The 20,804-nt window shown below is 32.8% G+C and overlaps 1 protein-coding gene across 1 annotated transcript in view; it reads left to right on the forward strand.

Moving 5' to 3' along the window:
* The window catches only part of CCDC178 (coiled-coil domain containing 178), a 285,980-nt gene that overhangs the window by 41,617 nt on the left and 223,559 nt on the right, over window positions 1–20,804 (forward strand). Inside the window, exons 8-11 of the mRNA XM_072949050.1 lie at window positions 7,083–7,105; window positions 11,633–11,715; window positions 14,056–14,256; window positions 19,797–20,017. Of these exons, the coding sequence (XP_072805151.1) occupies window positions 7,083–7,105; window positions 11,633–11,715; window positions 14,056–14,256; window positions 19,797–20,017 (528 nt within the window). The remainder of the gene's footprint in view (window positions 1–7,082; window positions 7,106–11,632; window positions 11,716–14,055; window positions 14,257–19,796; window positions 20,018–20,804) is intronic.

Genomic DNA, 20,804 nt, shown 5'->3' on the forward strand with positions numbered 1-20,804 from the left:
TGAACATGTTTTTGATAGTGTCACTTCAGAAGGGTGAAACGACCTTACTAAATAGATTTTTTCCCCTACTTGTTTGTTCTTTATCCAGAGGCAATCATACTAAGTAGTAATTTCCATAAGCCAACTTGACTAGTAAATTGAATAGTATTTACATCCTTTTTGGGGACACTAAACTGATTAGATGATTAGATGAGTAAATTGGTGTCTAAAAGGACAGAATGCCCTTTTTAATGAGTTATGTACCTATTACATAACTCATTTAATAAGTCTGTTAAAAGATAATATAATGATTCTTTCTTTGTCTTTTTACCGTTAAAGTTTGCCTTTGTTATTCTGAAGGGAGTTCAATCTTGAAATAATTATTTTCAAAGGATGATGTAGGAATGATAAAAAATCTCCTTATACCTTTTATTATTAACATTGTGTTTCTAAGCAATTAATGCACAATTATTTCACAGCCCACACAGAAAGATAAGTTTGCCGGAGATCTGTACCATTTCTCTTCTTTCACCAATGTTACTGGATCTGGCTCTGAGAAAGTTCTGATGGCGCCTCACCATGCTTGATCTAGGGTACTGTCTCCTTCTAAAAGCATTAGGGTGCAGTCTTCAAGATCACAGCCTTTATTTTTATTTTTATTTTTTTTAAGATCACAGCCTTTAGAGCCACGTGTTCTGTGACCTCAGATGGTAAAGGAGATAATGATATTATGTTAGATATGCACTAGCATACAATACGCACTCAATGTACATTAGCTATTGTTATTTCTGTAATATTATTTATATCATTCTGTGTTAGTATTATATTATCTCCGTTGACTCTTTGTTTCCCCAAATCAGAACACACTTCACAAAATGCTTTTGCAGGTCACAGGTCTAATGGTGGCCTGGGCCTTGAAGAGTATGTTAAGTAGATAGAAGAGAATTAGTATTAATTAATATTAATTGATATGATGTGCTATGCGCTTCACATGTGGTTTAATTAACAATTGTGTATGTTGTTAAAATGATGAAAATAGATTCATGGATGTTTGTTAATAAACAATTATAATAGCTATAATTATAATAGCTGCACTATGAAAGCTGTTATAAACCATTATAACAGCACAAAACTTTTGTTGAATGGTTATTGTTACATCTAATTGGTAAGTGGGGAATCATTTAAAATAGTTGAGAACCTTGTTGACGGTTACAAGACAGAATTGGGATTTGAATACACTCTGTCTCTTATCAAAGCTCATGTTCTTTACCCAGTCCTGCTGGGGCTTCTGAGCAGTTAATGAACTGTTAAACACTGTAGATGATGGACCAGCTAAAAGATTACCTTAGATAAAATAGTTCACAGAATAAGCTAAGATATTTTACAGTTTATCTTCAGGAACACTGAAAAAGTAGCCTTTCTTGCATAAATATATTATATAAATGAGTGAGCTGAATAAAGAGAAAATCTCGAGGAGGACAGGCACCAGGTCTACTTGTTTAGTGCTGTCTCTGGTGCCTAGCTCAGTGCCTGAGACATAGTAGACACTCAATAAATGTCTGTTGAATGAAAAAATAAATAAGGACCTGAAGCAGAACTTGGAAAGATACATTTGAGGCACCTCTCCACTCAATATAGTGAAAGCTTCCATTTACCAAACATCTGCTATTTTCTAGCCACTTAACAAATTTATACTTTTGTATTTGTCCTTTTATAGGAATCCTAGTTTACTGGTGATAATTCTAAGACTTAGAAAGTCAAATAGTTTACACATCCCACAGATAGTAAGCATTACAGATGGAATTTGAACTGAGTTCCATCTGACTCCTAAGCCCATTACATGAAGGGTCCAGCAGCCAGCAAAGAGAAGGGAGTGTTTACCCAAGTAGAGGCTCATTTAAATTTGTCCTGCTGAGGCCCCCAAATATGAAAGTATAGTTGAAATAATGCTGTTGACCTTGACTTTATTCAATCCACAGTGACATTTCCTCCCAACAAAGTTGGATTTTTCTTTGGGACTGCAAGAAGTGCATTTCTGATGGAATTGTGGTGGGATCAAGGGCAGGGAGAAAGAAGTCAGTGCCCTTTAGTTTTTCCTCTCTTAATTCTCAACAGTTTCACTTTTGCATACATTGTTGACTGTGTTTCTTTACAAAGTGCTTGATTTTTCAAAATAGTTTTATTGAAATAATTTACATGTAATAAAGTTTTCCATTTAAAGTGTATAATTCAGTGGTTTTAGTGTATTTACAGAGTTTTGGAATTATTACCATAATCACAAAAGACCGCGTGTTATAGGATCCTATTAATGTGATTGCCTAAAGGAGGCAAGTCTATAGAGACATATACAGGTGGTTTCCTAAGGCCCAGGGTGACTGCTGACGGGCGTGGGGTTTCCTTCTGGGATGGTACTTGTTTCTTTTATTAGATAAAGCCCTGTAAGTAATTGTAAAACTGTCAAGTACTTTGGGTATGGAATGTATTTGATCAGTGAAAGGTCAGTCTTTTTTGGATAAGCCTAGTTCTAGTTTGCTTGTCCATCATATCACAGTGGTTTCCTTTGCAGTCGGAATGAACACGTAGAGCTTGTGATTCATAGAGAGGCAACTGCCATAAATTTGTCCGTCCGCTCTTGGAAGTTTAACTGTAATTCTGAACCTTGGAAAGGAAATTCTTTAGAGTAGTTACTGTGAACATTTTCTATGTATTTTGTTTTTGCGAAGAATGAGAAAACACTGCAAAATGATAGAAATAATTGCCTGGATAACTTCCAATACAAATAAAATTTGTTTTATTTTTGTTCTAGTTTATTCTCCTAGACTGCCTATAGATAGCTTTATTTAATTTGGATTGATCTCTACTGAAATGAGAATTTCCTCTTCATTTAATCAATATAAGTCATTAAGATACTACCATGATTTAGAAGAATGACATAGAGAGAAAGTATTTAGAAATCATTCTTTAAAATATAAAGAATATATTGTACAAAAACAATAACAGTGTCATCAATAACAGCAATAATAAAGCTCATATTTACTAAGTGTTTACCATATACCATAAACTGTATCAAACATGTAATGTGCATGATTTTATTAAATCTTTGTAGAAACCTTGTGAAGTAGAAACTCCCATTATCCCCAGTTATGGATGAGGAAAATGATTCTGGAGGTTGATTTCCTCCAAGATAATACAGTCAGTGGCAGAGCCAGGATCCAGACAAGGTGTGTCTGAGATCTAAGAATATCCTATTCACCACTGTACTGTGTCATCTATTCCTGAGAATATCTCAGCTCTGAGAACCAAGTAGCAAGATTGTTACAATGCTTATAATTGTAATTGGAAAACTTGGCTTTGCTTACACCATTTCATATTTGTTTTTAATCCTGAAACCTTATCATCTGACCCTTTTGACCAAATACTTTGAGTTCTTTCATTCTGTTAATTCTATTTTGTTTGAAACTTAAAGAAATATTTGATATTTCTTCTGTTTTCAAGAGCTCTTAAAAAATTCTTTACATATTTTTAAATACATTCCTTCTCTTTTCTCTTCCCATTGCACTTAACATCTGAAAAGAGCTGCTTAAATTTGGTATCTCTGATCCTCACCCCCCAGTTACTCATTTATTCATTGCAATCTGAGTTTGGTCCCCATTATTCTAATGGAAATATCTTCAGAAAAGTAATCATTGTTTTTTCTGTTGTCTGTTGCTACATGTGCATGTGCACACACACACACACACACACACACATGCATACATACACAAATATCTCTCTATAACTTTGTGTCTAGACCAAGCATTTATTTGGTTACCACTGAGCAATCTGTTCTGGGATCAGCTGGGCAATTTTGTTAGTTCTTGCTTGGGGCCAATCGTGTGGATGCACACATCTGCTACCTCACCTGGGAATACTGATAAAGATGGCCTCACTCATATGTCCAGTTACTGAGAGAATGCTCTAAAAGGACAAATCTCAATAGGCAAGTGCATAATAAAGCTTTGCTTGTGTTATGTTTGCTGAAGCCCCACTGGCCAAAGCAAAGTATATAATTAATCCCCCTGTTAATCCAGTACAGTATTAGGCCAGATGTGGATACCAGGAGACATGATTCTTTGGGGACCATTTATGTAGCAATCTATTAGTTAATCCATTGGCAACTGATGAATAACCTATCCAAATGCAAACTATGATCACCAGCTCCCCAAAAGTTTTAACTCCATTATGATATCATGCAGAGGGTCCATAGTCACATGTTCTGCAACGGATACCGTGCAGATGATATTTCTCAGGTGCAGCTTCTTTTGACCGAGAGATATGTGAATTAAAATGACAAGTCAAATACTGCTCCTGCACACTTAGCATATAATGGTGAAGCGGGTAAGAATCATCACAAAAAAACACTCTCATTTCCAAAAGTGAAAAAATGAAAGGCACGTAGCATTTACTAATGCATAAAATTTTGAAATTTATAAGGGCATATGGTGTAAGTCTACCACATCTGAGGCCGATGGTTCTTGATTAGGACTCAGTTCTGCTTCCTGGGAATAGTTTTCTAATTTGTTGTTCTTGTCACTTTACTCCGTGAGCTCTTGGTTTGGAGAGGTATTTTGATTTCTATAAGAAATATACCCGACTAACTATTTTGGACTTTTTCCTGTTATTAATATTCTCATGTTGCCATAACAAAACATCTCAGACCTGGTGGCTTAAATAATAGAAATTTATTTTCTCCTAGTTCTTCTATAGAGGCCAGAAGTCCATATTTTTTTTTAGATTCCTTTGAGTCTCTTACACTATTGTCACTAGAAAATTCCAGCAGTGTAACAAATACCATAACCTGTTCAGAGGAGAGGAATGAGTAGGAGATAGTTGGGAAGATGGGCAAACTGATGGAAACTTAATGCTGAAATACTGGTTTTGTAACATATTTGTGTATACAGTATTCATTTAATGTATATCTGTGAGTGTGTAATTATGTGTGCATGTCTATAGGTATAGATAAATGTATAGATAGAGCAATTGGCACATATAAATAAAGCATCCTATCCTTTCTGCCCATTTGCATTTAATTTTCTGTTAATTGCTGTTCATGTAGTTTCCCCAATTTTTTTTTATTGTGTTGTTATTTTTTATGTATTTACAGAAATATTGATAGATATCCCTTATCTTTGTGTTAGTTGCAAATTCTTCTTCTGCTTTTAAACTTATTTATGGTAGGTTTTTCATAGAGACATTTGTATGCAGACCAATTTGTCATGTGACAAATTCTGGGACTTTTGTATTGTTTTAAAAATTCTTTCTCATATTAAGATTTTTAATTTTTAAATTATTTCGAATAGTTTTTTTACGTTAAGCTTCTTCAGCCACCTGAAGTTTATTTGTTGCATGAGGCAGATATGATACTTTGTCTTTAATTATTCAGATTATCCTAATAACATTCATTGACTTGTTCATCTCCATTCATTTGAAATGTAAATTTTATAATAAATTCTTATATACATGAGTAATGAAATCTTTTACTTCTTTTAGTCTATTTTATATTTGAATAATATTCTCATACTAAATTTTATTTTTCTATTTTTTAATATTGTGGAGAAAAGAGATATATACCTTGAATTTATTACTCACTTTTATTCATTCCAGTATTTCTGTTATATCTGAAATAAAATTTCTTACTTTTCACGCTCTAACCTTTCCTCAAATATTTGGATACTCTTTTGTCCTCGTATTTATAAATGATGGACCAGACTGATTACTGGTTGTTGGCATAATCTCTTGTTTATTGTTGCTGTTAATATTTGTTTGCTTTTTAGCAGCTGTCAGAGTCTGCTTATATCAAAGGCTTTCATGCAGTATGTAAAAAAAATTTGTCAGCCTCTTTGTAAGTAGGAGGTAAAATGCCTAGGCAAGAAAGTTGTGAGCCTTTGCTTTTGCCTTACTAAGCTTATATTTGCGTTTATAACCCCTTAGAATCTTTTCACTCATTGATAAATCTGTTTTTGTTTTTCCTCATTCACCTGTTTGTATCTGTGTAAGATTTTGCAGGTTACATAAGCTCTGTTTTGTTTCTCTCTAGAACCATAACTTCCATTCTTAGGCAGCTTCTCCATCTTAGGCAGATCTCCAGTGTGGTTAGGCAATTACTCTCATGGCAGTGAGTAGAAGGTAACTTCTCTGCCGTGTATTCTGGATTCTTGAGATGGAAAGCAGTAAGGCTGGACTGACCCATCTCATCACAGGCAGCCCTTCAGTTGCTTGCTTTATCACTTGCTTAGTCTCACATACCTGAACTTTTTTCCATGAGCTCCGCAGAGAAGTCTTTCACCTCTCCTGAAATGTTCTCCCATTGTTCTGCTTCTCAGTTATACTTTTCTTTGCTCTGTTTTCACCATCAGTCTCATCTTATTACTCTATTTCTGGGAATTCTTTAAAAATATGTATTCTGGTGATTTTATTGACATATATATTTTTTTTTCCCCAGAAATTGTCGTATGATGTGGGAATTGAGGAGAAGTAGCCATGTCTGTCCAATTTAAAATCTTGAATTGGAGATTATCTATGAAACCCCTAACATTCTGACTGTATACTCCTTCTGTTTTTATTAATTTGTGCTCTTTATAGTCCACGGTACTATTAGACTGTATCTGTAGGATATGACTCCTACCAAGGAGTTTATAGCCCAGAAGAGGGATAATACTATAAAAAAAACTGAATATCTGTGAACTCAAATGTAATTATGTGTTTTTTACTCTTTGGTAATATATTAAAATTCAGTGGATACAGTGTACTTCATTTTGTGTTTAAAGTCTTTTAGGAGTAAATGGCATTTGGTTTGACCCTTGCTGAAAGGGTAAAATTTAGAAGGAGTTGAAAGTTGAGAACAATTATGTGGGAATAATAATAAAAGAACAGGACTGTGACTGTGTAGGATAAGTATTTATACCTGTTGTGGAAACAAAAGAGTATAATTTGATAAAAATATAATGGAGAATGTAAAGTAAAGTATTAATAGTTTTATTAGTGAATTTAAGTGTGAGTTAAGTTTAATATTGTTTTTGAGATATTGAAAAATTGATTTTTATTGAGATCTTTTATTTTGACAGTTTGAAACTTCTTTGGAAGAATGGTAAGAGCCTTTCATACTTCTTTTATATTTTTATGTTCAAAGTTTGATGATTAATCTGCTGTAACATGAGTTAATTCAGAGAGAACAGGAAATTGGGAGCATATTTTTAATATTAGATATTCAAATTTATTTTTAAAAATATAAGAATTAGGGTATCACTGAAAATGGCAGAATGGGGATCTCCAGAACTCTGTCCTGCCACAAAACAACTGTAAAATTGGCAAAAATTGCTTAGAATCAATTTTTGCATAAATCTGGAATCTAGTCCAAAACTTACAACAACCAGGGGAAAAGTTAATGAAGAAAAAGTCTGCTACATTGTGTTAAGAAATGATTGTGACATTTTAAATTGTCCAGTTGCCGTCTTCCAGCCCTTAGATTAGTGGTGGCCGTGAAACAAGCAGCCTGCACTTGTGGTGCATGTTGCTAGTGCCAGAAGGAACAATATGGACCTTATTCTCAAAGAATTATGGTTCAGTGTTTTGACCAGTCTGATGACTCCCTGAAGGAACAGCACAAAGGCTTGTCTTTGTTTTTCCTGACTTAGAGCAATCACAGAGCTGGAGCCACTTCCAGGGAGTGTTTGCTTAAAGCATTTAAAGGTGTATACTTGCCACCAGTGTCTGAGGCTGTGGTTAACAGTCAGGACAAGCATTAAACAGACTAAAATGCCTAGGAATAAAGATACTGGGAAAAGAGATACATGGGGGAATGGGGTTTTTCAAAGCTCTCATATGTACTGGAGAATGAAAAAGGGCACACGTACGACCAGTGCTAAACACGTGCTTAGAAAAGACCAAGAAAATGAATCGTTTACCTCTGGCTGACCTTTAAGATCTGCATAGGCAAGAGTGAAGATAAAGGCAGAGTTGCAAGCAGCCTGGATAAAATGTTTAGTTTTTTACAGAAATTATGAGGGAAGCAAAGAAAGAAAGAAAATTTGTCCCATTTACAAGGAAAAAGAAAAAAAGAAATTAAAGAAACTGGCCCTGAGGAAGCCCAGACATTGCATTTGTTGGGCAAAGACCTAAACAAAATCAGGAAACTAATATCTCAACACATATAGAATATCAGTAAAGAGATAGAAATTATAAGGAAGAACCAAATAGACATTCCAGAGCTAAAAGGTAAAATAAATGAAATGAAAAATTAGAGAAATTCATCAATAGCTTTGGGCAGGCAGAAGAAAGAATTAATGAACATATAGATAGATCAATTGAGATTATTCAGGCTGAGGAACAGAAAGGTAAAACAATGCGGAAAAATGAACAGGGCCTACTAGATCCAAGGTACACAAAGAATACAAATATACCCATAATTAGAGTACAAAAGTGACTGACAAGGGAGAGAAAAAAGAAAGAACATGTAAGAAATATTGGCTGAAAACTCCTCAAATTTGTTGGAAGAAATGAATCTGTACTTCCACTAAACTCAATGAACTCTAAGCAGGATAAACTCAGAGATTCACACTAAGACATAATATAGTCAAATTGTTGAAAGCCTGGATCAAAGATAGTATTTTGAAAGTGGCAAGAGAGAAGTGACTCATCATGTACAAGAGATCATCAATAAAATAAACAGTCAATTTCTCATCGGAAATTATGGAGGACAGAAGACAGTGGAATGACATGTAAAATGCTGGAAGAAAATAACCTGTCAAACAATATTTTGAGTCTTGCAAAACGTGTCCTTCAAAAATAAAGGAGAAATTAATCTACTCCCACCCCAGTAAGCAAAACCTGGGGGGGCTCCATCACTATCAGACCTGTTCTATCAGAAATCCTTCAGGTAGTCCCTTCAGGCAGAAATGAAAGGTTACTAGACAGTACCTTGAAGACATATGAAGAAATAACAACAGCAAAGTTAGCTACGAAGATAAATACAAAAGTCAGTATAATTGCATTTTTATTATGTATGTATTTTATTTTTCTATCTAATCAAAATTAAATGGATAAAATTAACTATAAATCTATATTAATGAGTATACAATGTATAAATGTGTAATTTGTGAAAATGACAACATAAAGAGAGGAAGCAGAGCTGTAAAGGAATGGAATTTTTAATACTATTGAAACTACATTGGTTTTAATTCATACTTAAATTTTTGAAGTTAAGATGTTAATTATAATCTTCAAAGAACCACTAAGAAAAACTCTAATAAAAAAACACAGAAATCCAATACAAAGGAAACTAAAACAATAAAATCAACTAATCACTGAAGAAGAGGGTTATGGAGAAATTAAAAAATGAAAACTAGCAAAATAACAGAAGTAAGTCCTTTCTTGTCAGTAATTACTTTTCATGAAAGTGAATTAAACTCTCCTATTAAAAGATAAGTAGTGGTAGAATGGATAAGAATACATTATCCAGCTGTATGCTGTTCATAAGAGACTCACTTGAGATTGAAAAACACAAGTAGGTTGAAAGTGAAAGGAAGAAAAATATGTTTCAGGAAATGATAACCAAAAGAGACTTTGAGTGTCTAAATTAATAAAATACAGAATAGACTTTAAACCAAAACATATTACAAGGGACAAAGAATACTTGATATCTTGATAAAAGGCCCATTCCATCAAGAAGATATAAAAATTATAAATATATACATACCTAAAAACATAACCTCAAAATGTATGAAGTATAAACTGATAGAAATGAAAGAAGTAGACAGTTCTATATTGAGAGTTTGAGAATTCATTACCTCCATTTCCAATAATAGATAAAAGCACTAAAAAGATTAATAAGGAATTAGACTTGAACAGAACCAAAAGCATCAAGGCCTAACTGGCTTACATAGTACTCTCCACCCAGCAACAGTAGATAACACATTCTTTTCACATTCACGTTGAACTTTATTCAGGATAGATCATATGTTAAAGCACATTAAAAAATCTCAAAAAATTAAAAATACTAAAATCATAGAAAGTGTTTCTCTGATCCAGTTCAGTGAAATTAAAAATCAATAACAAGAGGAAAAGCCCAGGACCTGATGTCTTCACTGGTGAATTCTACTAAACACTGAAAGAAAGATTAATACTAGTGCTTCTCAAACTTTTTTTTTTTTTAACAATGGAAGAAAAGGGAACACTTTGTAACCCATTCTGTGAGGTCAGCATTACTCTGATAAAGCCAGATAAAGGAATCACAAGAAAAGGAAGTGTAGATCAATGAAATTTATGAATACAGATGCAAACATTCTCAACAAAACACTAGCAACATGAATCCAGCAACATATTAATAGAATTATATATCATGACCAAGTAAGATTTATCCTAGGAATGTAAGAGTGGTTCAAAATACAAAAACCAATCATTGTAATACATCATAGTAATAAAATGAGGAGGGGAATCCCATGTGAACATCTCAATTGCTGTGGAAAACACGTGGCAAAATCCAGTACCTTTTCATGATGAAAACGCTCAAAAAACTAGGATTGGAAGGGAACTCTAAAACATGGAAAAGGACATTTATGAGAAATCCTTGACTGACATTATATTTAATGATAATAGATTGAAAATTTTCAGTCTAAGATCCAGAACAAGACAAAGATGCTGGATCCAGACGCTTTTATTGAACGTTGGAACCCTGGTACATTGCTAGTGGGAATGTGAAATGATTCTACCACTGTGAAAAATGGTCTGGTGGTTCCTCAGAAAGTTAAATGTAGGATTACCATATGACCCATCCATATGCAAAAAATTTCAAGACGGGTACTCAAACCAAAACTTGAATGCAAATATCCACGTCATCATTATTTACAGTAGCCAAAGGTGGAAACCTCCGATCCTTCAGTGGACTCATAGATAAATAAGGGGTGGTATGTTTGTGCAATGGAATATTATTCAACTGTAAACTGGAATGTTCTCGTACACACTATCACATGGATGAAGTGAAACTTCCCTGCTTTATTGTTGATATCTGTTTTCTTACAACTTTTATCACAGGAAGAGTACTTCTTAAAAAAATACAATGAAAATTTGTCTAGGATCCAAGAATTGTACCAGAGAAGTATTGATAATTTTTTTTTTTTTTTAGTATATAGAACTTTAGCTTAGAAAGATTTTTTAGAAAAGATACAACATTTTATTTTGGACATTTTTCTAAAACCATATTAACTGCAAAAGTGAAGTAACACTTTGCTCCTTGCCATTTATGTTGGCTCCTCAGAAACTACTAAACTGAAATTAGAGAAATAGCTCTTGAAATATTTCCAATAAACTCTTTTTTCTGATAGCAACAGTGTATAGAAAAGATGAATTTCATTTTTAAAAATACTTCCTTACTATCCCCTCCGAAATTTCAAGTCGTGTGTAACAAATTTTTAATTTCTATTCTAATTACCCTGAAATATAAAGTCCATTACCTATTAGAATTTTGCTATATTAATCTCCTATATGTAGCATTTGCATGTATAGTAAGTTTCATCACTAACATGTAAAATTCAATGTAAAAGCATCACCTAAATTTTTTTTTACTAACTTTAAATACAGCCCTCCTTTAGTAATTGGTGGCTTCTTTCTCATTATAAAGGAGCAGTACTTCTTCCACAAAAGACCTGAAAGAAGATCAAAGTGTTGCTACACTAGTGAAAGAGGTCAAACCAGAATTGAGAGGTAAAGTTGTACCTCATATTAGATAAGTGCGTTATTTAAAAACTCATGATCTTTTATTTATAAATTTCTAACTTCCACAAGAATTGTATATAAGAAGAGTTTCATCATTCTTGAGAGTGTCTAATAGAGAACCTTCTGTATCATTTGATTAAATGTTTATTCAACAAACACTTTTACTGTTTTATACCATATACTGCTCTAAGTCCTGAGTGTATAATGATCCCTGCTCACTTCTCAGGCTGCTAACTGTAATTCAGTGCTGTCCAGTAGAACTTTCTGTGGTAGTAGAAGTGTTCCATGTCTTTGCTGTCCAGTAGGGTAGCTACTAGGCACATCCAGCGATTGAGCACTTAAAATGTAGCTAGTGAGGCTGAAGAATTTAATTTTCAAGTTTAACTTTAACCAATGTTTAAATGTAAATAGTTTCATGTGGTTCATGGCTACTATATTGGACATCACAGCGTTACTATCTGTATAAATTAAGACTAATATTCTTGTCACAATTTACAAAATGTAAAATAATTTATATTCTGGTATAAAATGTGTGTTAAAATTATTTCAACATATTTGAATATATTCTTGACATTATATTAAACACTTCCTCCTACTCTTGCCATGGAAAGTTGTTAAACACCTTCTTCTAGTGAAGGATAACTAATAACTCAGGACTTTTGAGAAGCATAAATATTTTGTTATTCAGAGCCGTGATTCATAGTGAGGTTCTGTTTTTACTATTTTCCTTTTCACTGTTTATGTTTATAATGAAGATGAAAACCTCATTCACTATTTCTTAATTTTCACATGACAAATTCTAGAAAAAAGGATCAATGTGTTAATAGTCACAATAACAGCTAAGTTAACTACAATTATGTTTATTATAAACATGTATATTTGACTCTAAAACGTAAGACAGCATCAGGGTGAGAAAGATTTATTGTAATTGTTTATGCTAACAAAAAAAATGCCAGTAGTTTCTCACTTAATATGAAATAGTAAAACTGGTTGAGATGGTATTCTGGAAAAAAATTGACAGAGATGTTAAATAGAATGAATTGGAGTTACCCCAAGTTGTACATGCAGCATTTATTTTAGACTGCTATTACAGAAACATGAAAGACACCTTGTACAGACATAATGGACACCTTTGGTAAAACATATATATCCAGTGCTTCAATTTTAAGTGGCATTAACTTCCTGAAACATGTGTTTCAGACTGAAATCTTGTTATAAAATTTGAATGGATCATAAGTTGCCCGAAGTATTACAGTGTTCAAAGTATATGATTGTCATAAAGAACAGACAGTTAAGAATATGAAGTGTCCAGAATATGGTAGAATTTGAAAAAAGAAGACAGTAGACCAAATAAATAGAACCCAAGTAAAGGACCAGCCCAGGAGAATATGATTTGATGCACTACAGTAGAAAAATCTGTTTCTCAAGAATTCTTTACAGGCACATGCTGAATTTCTTTGACATGCCCACTAGATTAGAAGTAGAAACTGTGTAACTGCTAAGCTTGCACTAATAACCACTGTGTAATACTACCTTCTGGCAGAAAATTAATGTGTTTATTGACCAGAAGTAAAACAAAACAAAGGCCTGTTAGTTGCCTTTCTTCTTGATCCAGTTTCACAGTTTTTCCTCCAGCTTCAGCTCTTTGGAGGCTTTGCCTTTCTTGACACTTGGTGTTTGTTTATGTCTTCTTGTCAAGTCACATTTTGGCAGAAGCCACTGTTTACAAGTATATATCTCACAAGATGGGGCCCATATCTGTCTTTCTTAGTAAACACAAATATTTCTCATTAAAGGAGCTCATTTGTATTATAACTGAATAAATAGAATTTGGAAATAATGATGACTTTCTGGCAATGCTAACTAGGGTTCTTATTATCTGATAAGATAAAGAATAAAGTGTCTTTTTTCTAGAACCATTTGAGGACTTTCAGTATTTATCTGATATAGTCAGTATGATTTGCTTTTCTCATAAAATGGGAGGAAACATAAGCATAATTTCAAAATAAAGCTCTATAATACAGCCTGTGAATAGAACATGTGTTTTTCCCTTCAGAAAAAAAAATTACACATGAAGATAATGGTTGAGACTTAGTTATTCTAATTATTTTATAAAATATTCATTTCTAACTTTATCTTCAAAGGTTATAATTAAAGTTATGATTATATTATGATACCTGCCTTTAAAAGGCTAATTCATTTTTCTAAAATTCTCTTATTAAACATATAAATATTAAAAAGATAGCAATTCAGGTAGTACCTATGTTCCCACCATTTAGCTTATAGGCTGATTCATTAACAAATGTGAATACATATTTCTCTTTTAAGATGAAAAGTGTCCAGAATTAAAGCAGGAAATGGAAACATTGCTATCAGAAGCAATCTATCTCATTAAAAGTCTAGAAACTGACCGTGCAGAAGCTGAAGAAGCTTTAAAACAACAAAAATCAAGAAGGAAAAATATTAACATGCAAATTGATTCTTGGTCAATCTGGAAACTTCAAGAGATCCCGTTAGCTGTGCAGAAAGGTAATAATAAGAATTTTTCATATTGCCGTTTTCTTTGTTGGAGAGACATAAATGGCCAGCTGATGCACTGAATAAAGAAAAACTACCTCTGCTTAGAGTGACCATATTATTTTTCATGCAAATCAGTGCATCTTTGAAAGATGCGATTAATGATAATGCCGAGTTCACAGACATAAATTGGGACTGCACTGAGGAAACCTGGGATCTCCTGTCATTTGGTGTTTGTCAGAAATCCCATGGAATTTGTAGTACCCAAAGGGCATGCAAACATTTGGCACATATTTCCTATAATGACTACAATATTTCAGTTGCTAGAAATTTAGAAATTTAAAGTGATTGCCACTTGGTGTCATCAGCCACATCTTTAAATCTAGGAAAATGAGAGAATTCTAAGTGATATTTTAGGAACTACATGTATATGCTTTTGAGAATTCAGTAGTAAGTTTGCTTTGGGAACTTATAGCATGCAATGAAATTTAAGATGTTTCCAGAAGTCACGGAGGTAACACGTGTTTAAAAAGGAAATGTTGTCTTTTAGGCAACAGAGTGAGGGACCTGTGGTAAAGTATTAAACAATCTTGAGGTACTTGATTTTTTATTCTCCAGTCACTGGGTTTATCAAGTTTGTCAGACTTCCTTATCCTGCTGAGGCTGGAAGCTTTTTATGTTATCAGAGGGGAACAATTTTAATTCAAGATTCATGTGCTTTATAAATGGGTTGTATTAGGGTGCCCATATAACCCATGATTTAGACCAAGACACCTTTGAGAGAAAAAAGGGTGCCATTAATTATTACTCTGGGACAGTAGCCATTCATTCAAATTATGTGTCAAACTAAACCCATACGTACACCTTTGTTATAATATTATACGTCTTCTAAAACTGTAGTCTCCAAAGTACAGTGTACACAGTTCAGGAAGCTGCAGGAAAAAAATGAGATGGTTCCTCAGTTATACACACACACATACATACATACATACATACATACATATGGTGTTTTAGAGGCAACTGAGATTACAGTCATCCTGGGAAATTCTGGATCCCAGTAGATTGTTGAGCAGATTCACATTCACATCCACAAAGAACCATCTGCAAGTTTCCTAATTGTTCGGGAGGCCCTTCCTTGTCAGTAGTAGTAGTCATAGTAGAAAAGTCAATGTTGAGGGCTGGTTTTATTTCATTTTGGCTGATCAATTTATATATAGATCAATTAATTGTAGGTTTAATGGCTCTTTCCTCCTTTTAAAGTAATACCGAGCTCACAGCTTAAACTCTCCATTTGTTCACTCCCTTATGGAGCAGAATTTAAGAACCAGGAAATGAGCCTGGAACCTAGGCTGGGAGTAAATCTAACCCAGTCTTTGTTTAGTAAAATGTCATTGTCACTCTTTACTGAAGAGTTAACTATAAAAATTATGCAAAAAGCACTCTAAACTCAGGTAAGAGTACACCTTTTTCTACCCACATTTTAAAGTGATACATTTCATAAAATATTTGATATCTACAGCTGTTTATAAATATAAAATAATTTGAGTTTGGAGTGAGTTTGTTCTGATTCATGAGGTTTTTAAATAGTATTTATGATGTGAATATTCTACTAATGTAGTAATTTATATACCTTTTCTGTCTTTATATTAAGATATTTGGGATATAATCTCGAAATTTTATGAATTTGTTTACAAATTATAGATTCATATATTTTTACAATCATTAGAATCTAAAATCCTTAACAGCCTTGACATTAAGCATAATGTTTGTAGAAGTTTTGGTAATTTTTTGAGTAAAATTATGGAAATTTACTTCTTTCTAGATAGCTTGTGGTTCCTTCTTCAAATCCATCCATTCCCCTAATCATCCCACCCATGCTTGTATTGTGACCCATAAGGCTGCTTTATAACAGACTGCATTAAAGAGAGCTTTTGCACTCTCTTCCTGCTGGGTTCAGCCAGTGGGAATCAGTGTCAAGAGACCATGGGAGATAATGGATCGGTGAGGCTGGGGTATTTATACCCTTGACTGCCTTCCTTTCTGCTTGCTCACTGCATTCCCCTCCCCGGTATAACAGCCCTTGACATCTGATATGCAGCCAATAATCTAACAACTGCCTTTTCTTTTCCCTATCAAAAAAGTTAACCAGAAATAAGTTTTTCACCATGAATGGGTGTTCTTTGATCCTACAAATTATAAAATTGGATGTGCATAGCAATGTTTTCTTATAAAATAAGAATACATACATTACTCTTTTGAAGAATCTGAAGGCACAAATAAACTAATGACTCAAATTCCCCTGGTACTTCCATTGTACCTGCTTTTGTAGCTTCCCTGTCTTTCCCTTAACTTACATTTATGGCTCCTCATACTTTCCTATGACCATCTAAAGGGAGAGAAAAATTCACAGCCTCGGTTTATGAATGGATTTGAATTGTATGTTGACATAGTTTGGGGAGCTGCCATAGTACAACCTCAGTTTGAGAAAGGTGGAGGCAAATCATCTTGAAGGAGAAATGGCCTGGGGTATAGATGGAAAGTGGCAAAAGGGAAGACACAGTGGTCAGGTAGCTGGAAAGAACATGAATGTAAGACTGGTGAAAAGAAGTCTGGGAGGGAGTTTTGGGGATTAACCTTTTAGAAAGGATGGAGTATGAAGATAATTGTGTCCCATATAAATGCTCACAAGAGTGCCTCTACCATGGAAGAATATCTTAGGAATTAATAGAATTAATTAATTGAGTTAAATATTCTTATTTTGTTTTGTTTCAACAAATTGCTTTGTCATATGAATTAATTAGCTATTACTGTAGTAATGCTTTGTAGCCAATGACTTTGGAACTCAGTGGCTTACAATAAGCATTTTGTTTATGGCTCTGTGGGTGGGCTAAGGAGGATCTTCTTCAAGCTGCAGATCTGATGGGCTGGGCTCATCATGTATTTTATTGCTAAAAATCCTATGAAATATCCTGACAAGCTCTCAATAAATTAAGAAATGCGTTACGACCAACATTTAAGTTTGGGATGGAATTTTTTGGAGCACCGATGTCAGATTTAGCCTTGAAGGAATCCTTGAAACCCTGATATCCTTTGGTTCCCATTTCAATATATCTATTTGGTACAGGAGCCTGGGGATAAAGCCTAAGGCTCACCCAGATGACAGGTCCAGTTAGAAGTCATGACATGAAGATGAGAAACAAAGATCTCCATCTCCAGTGCAAGCGTAAATCATGAATAAACCTGTTGCTCAGACTGAATAGCAGAGAAGGTGGCTTGTTTCACTTAGTCAGTGGAGGAAAACAAACAGTATTCTCTAAGAATTCTAAATGTAGTGATCTAAGTGGATTTGTGACTGAAATTCCTGCTGTCTGTGTATCTGAAAATAGTTAAGTGGAGAATGTCATTTAAATGTTCTGTGAGATGGTAGTAAAGCTAAGCATCTTCAGGAGCAAAGACAGATTTTTTTTCTTGAAGACTGAAACCTCAATCTAGATACCAGATAAAATTTCAAGATAAGGAATAGCTGAGTATCAAATATCATAAAACGCAAAGCTACAGATTCAAAGAGTGTGAGTTGGTAGAAACAGCAAAGTCTTACTCAAAGGGTTTTCAATTACTGTATTATACATGAGATTATAAAATGAGTATGTTTAATATGTCTCAAGAAATAAAAAGAGATGTTTGAAAATAAAAAGAAGAACTAAAAGACTATTTTAAAAGAAAGCAAAAATGTAAGTAAAAAGCCTCACTAGAAATTAAAAATATGTTACTCAAAATTAGTAACTCAGTGATTGGCTAAATGGTCTGTTAGACTAAGGAAGGGATAAGTAATAGCTGTAAACTTTGAAGAAATTACATGGAATACATTACAGCCACACAAGGAGAAGGAAATATAAATAAAATATTCAACAGCATAGAATATAAAATGAGAAGGTATGATGAATATCTAATAGAAGATCATCATGGAGATGATGTAATGCTGAAAAAATGGTGACTGACTTTCTAAAGCAAAAATACTACTGTCTCATTAATAATAACAGTAAAAATGTGGATAGTGTCAAACATTGCACAAATTCAAGGAATTAGAAAACATTTAAAACTGTATCAATAAAACTTTTTAAAATTATCTTCCCTTGAGTGAAAAAAAGGTAAGTCATATAAAGGAAAATCAATAGTTTTATTATATCAGGAAAGAAGATGGATTCATAGTTTTGAAATATGACTTCAGAATTTAGAAAAGTGAAAGCAAAATAAATACAAAAGAAAAAGCAGAAAACCAATAACAAAATGGCTAAATGATGAAATTTATATAATTCAGAAGATACGCAGAGTTAATGAGTGTTGGCTTACTAAAAAGAGAATGATGAAAAAAAGAATAATAGAAAATCAGTAACAGGATTCATTAAGAACACAGAAAATATATAACTAAATCCAATTAGGAATGAAAATGGTACATAAAAATGTAGCAGTGATTAATAAAAGTGAAGGTAATCAGAACAAATGTCTCAGAATATTATTGAAACTTTGATGAACTGGATGAATTCACAGGAAAAATGGATTGATATATAAATAGATAACCCAAATATACGTATAGCCATTAAAGGAAAGATGTTGACTTAATAACTAAAAATCCTTCCCTGCAAAATACACACATACATACATACATACTGGGACAATAGTATGAAACATGTTAATTTCAAACCTCCACAAAATCCTAAAGAATAGAAATAAAACAAACTACAACTGATATAAGAAGCTGGCATAAATTATAAAGCAAATTTGATGAGGATAATACAAACATGGAAAGGCTGAATTCATGAGTATAAATGCAAAATATCCTCAATGAATATATCAGTAAAATTCATCAAGAAATTTATTTTAAAAAGAGAAAAAGAACCCCAACATAGCCAATGTAATTTTAGTCCCAGAATGCAAAGTTAGGTTAACCTTAGAAATTTTATTAATGTAATGAAGAAATTTTTTATCTAGTTTCTCTAAAATTGTCCTAGTCTGTTAATTGACATTTAGTTTAATTTATAAATTAATTGAGGGGAATTTTTGTATTTATAATTTCAAATATTTTTACACAGAACCAAAAATTTTTATCCTTATATTCAAATTTATTTTTCTATTGTTTGATAGCATTTTGTCATTTTTTTCCTATAGGTCTTGCACAATTTATGTTAGGCTTATTACTAGACCTGTGCATCTTAATTTGTTTTATTTTTGCTTTGTGAGTGAGATTATTCTGTTTTCTACTTAATTTTTATTTTTGTAGTGAACATTATTTTGTGTACTATTTTTATATGAGTTATTTTTATAATTTTCTAGTGATTTTTATATATTTTAATCCATTTAATGCTGAATGAAGAAAGCAACATATTTTTATAATGCAATATTAAAATAACTAATTTTAAGTTTAGCAAGATTTGCAGATAAGTAATTGCTGACATGAAAATATTTCATATTTATCTATTACCAAGTAAAGATGTCCTTTGGAAGCTTTTATTTTACAATCTGATTTTCTTTTATTATCATCATTGTATGCCTAGAGCACGAGGCCTATTTGAGAGATATTATAGAATTACGATGGCATCTTGAAAGTGAAACTCATCAAGTAAAATGTCTTGAGGAACAAAAGGCAAAATTAGAAGAAGCTAATACAAAGCTTCGAGAAGACGTAGACTACATGAATAAATATCGCCCTCTGCTGCTCTCAAAGCGGGATTATGAACTTGAAGCTCTGAGGGAATTTTATCAGAAAAAATTTGAGGTAAATGAATTAATGTGCATTTTACAGATTGTTAACTTAGTTATAAAGGTTTCAACTGTGAGAAATTAACATATCCTTAAAGATTTCATTTTCATTTAAAATTAACCTGCTATTTATTTCCTAAAGGAATTATTAAACTATACAGGGTACAATTGATTGGTAGTCATTTAAACTGTGTCTTCTTTCCTTACTTTTATACTTAGGATGTTAATAATATTTAGTCAGTCTACTAATAAAATTTTGGAGATTTTAAGTAACATGGTATTAATTGAAGCTGTAAATTAAACTAAGGAATAATGTAAGTAGAATATATCAGTTTCATTGTAGATGAAAATATGTAACTGGAGTGTAAGGTCTTTTTAATGATTAATGAAATTTAACTCTGCTGTTGTGGGATCTTATTATAGAAAAGTAAATTATTTATACTTGCCACTAAATGAACAAATTTAACTTTGTATCATGTTTGTTTTTGATTATGTAAAGTGAAGTAATGTAAGTTGTTAAATGCCTCTATTCTTTCCATTTTCCTCCCTCGTTCTTCATAGACAGCCTCATCATGAAATTTTGTTTCTAGGCAAAATTTGAATAATACTTATATATGTATTTATGCACAATACATAGTATTGTTTATAATATAATCTTATAACTCTGCAATTTGTTTTTTTAATCTGACATTATTTTGGTCAATTTACTATTGATACATGCAGATTTAGTTCATTCATTTTATTTGCCATGTTCCATCAAATAGATATCTTAGAATTTCTTATTTACCATTTTCTCTTGGTCA

This window comes from Vicugna pacos, chromosome 24 (genome assembly GCF_048564905.1).
Source record: "Vicugna pacos chromosome 24, VicPac4, whole genome shotgun sequence".
Taxonomy (NCBI): Eukaryota; Metazoa; Chordata; class Mammalia; order Artiodactyla; family Camelidae; genus Vicugna; species Vicugna pacos.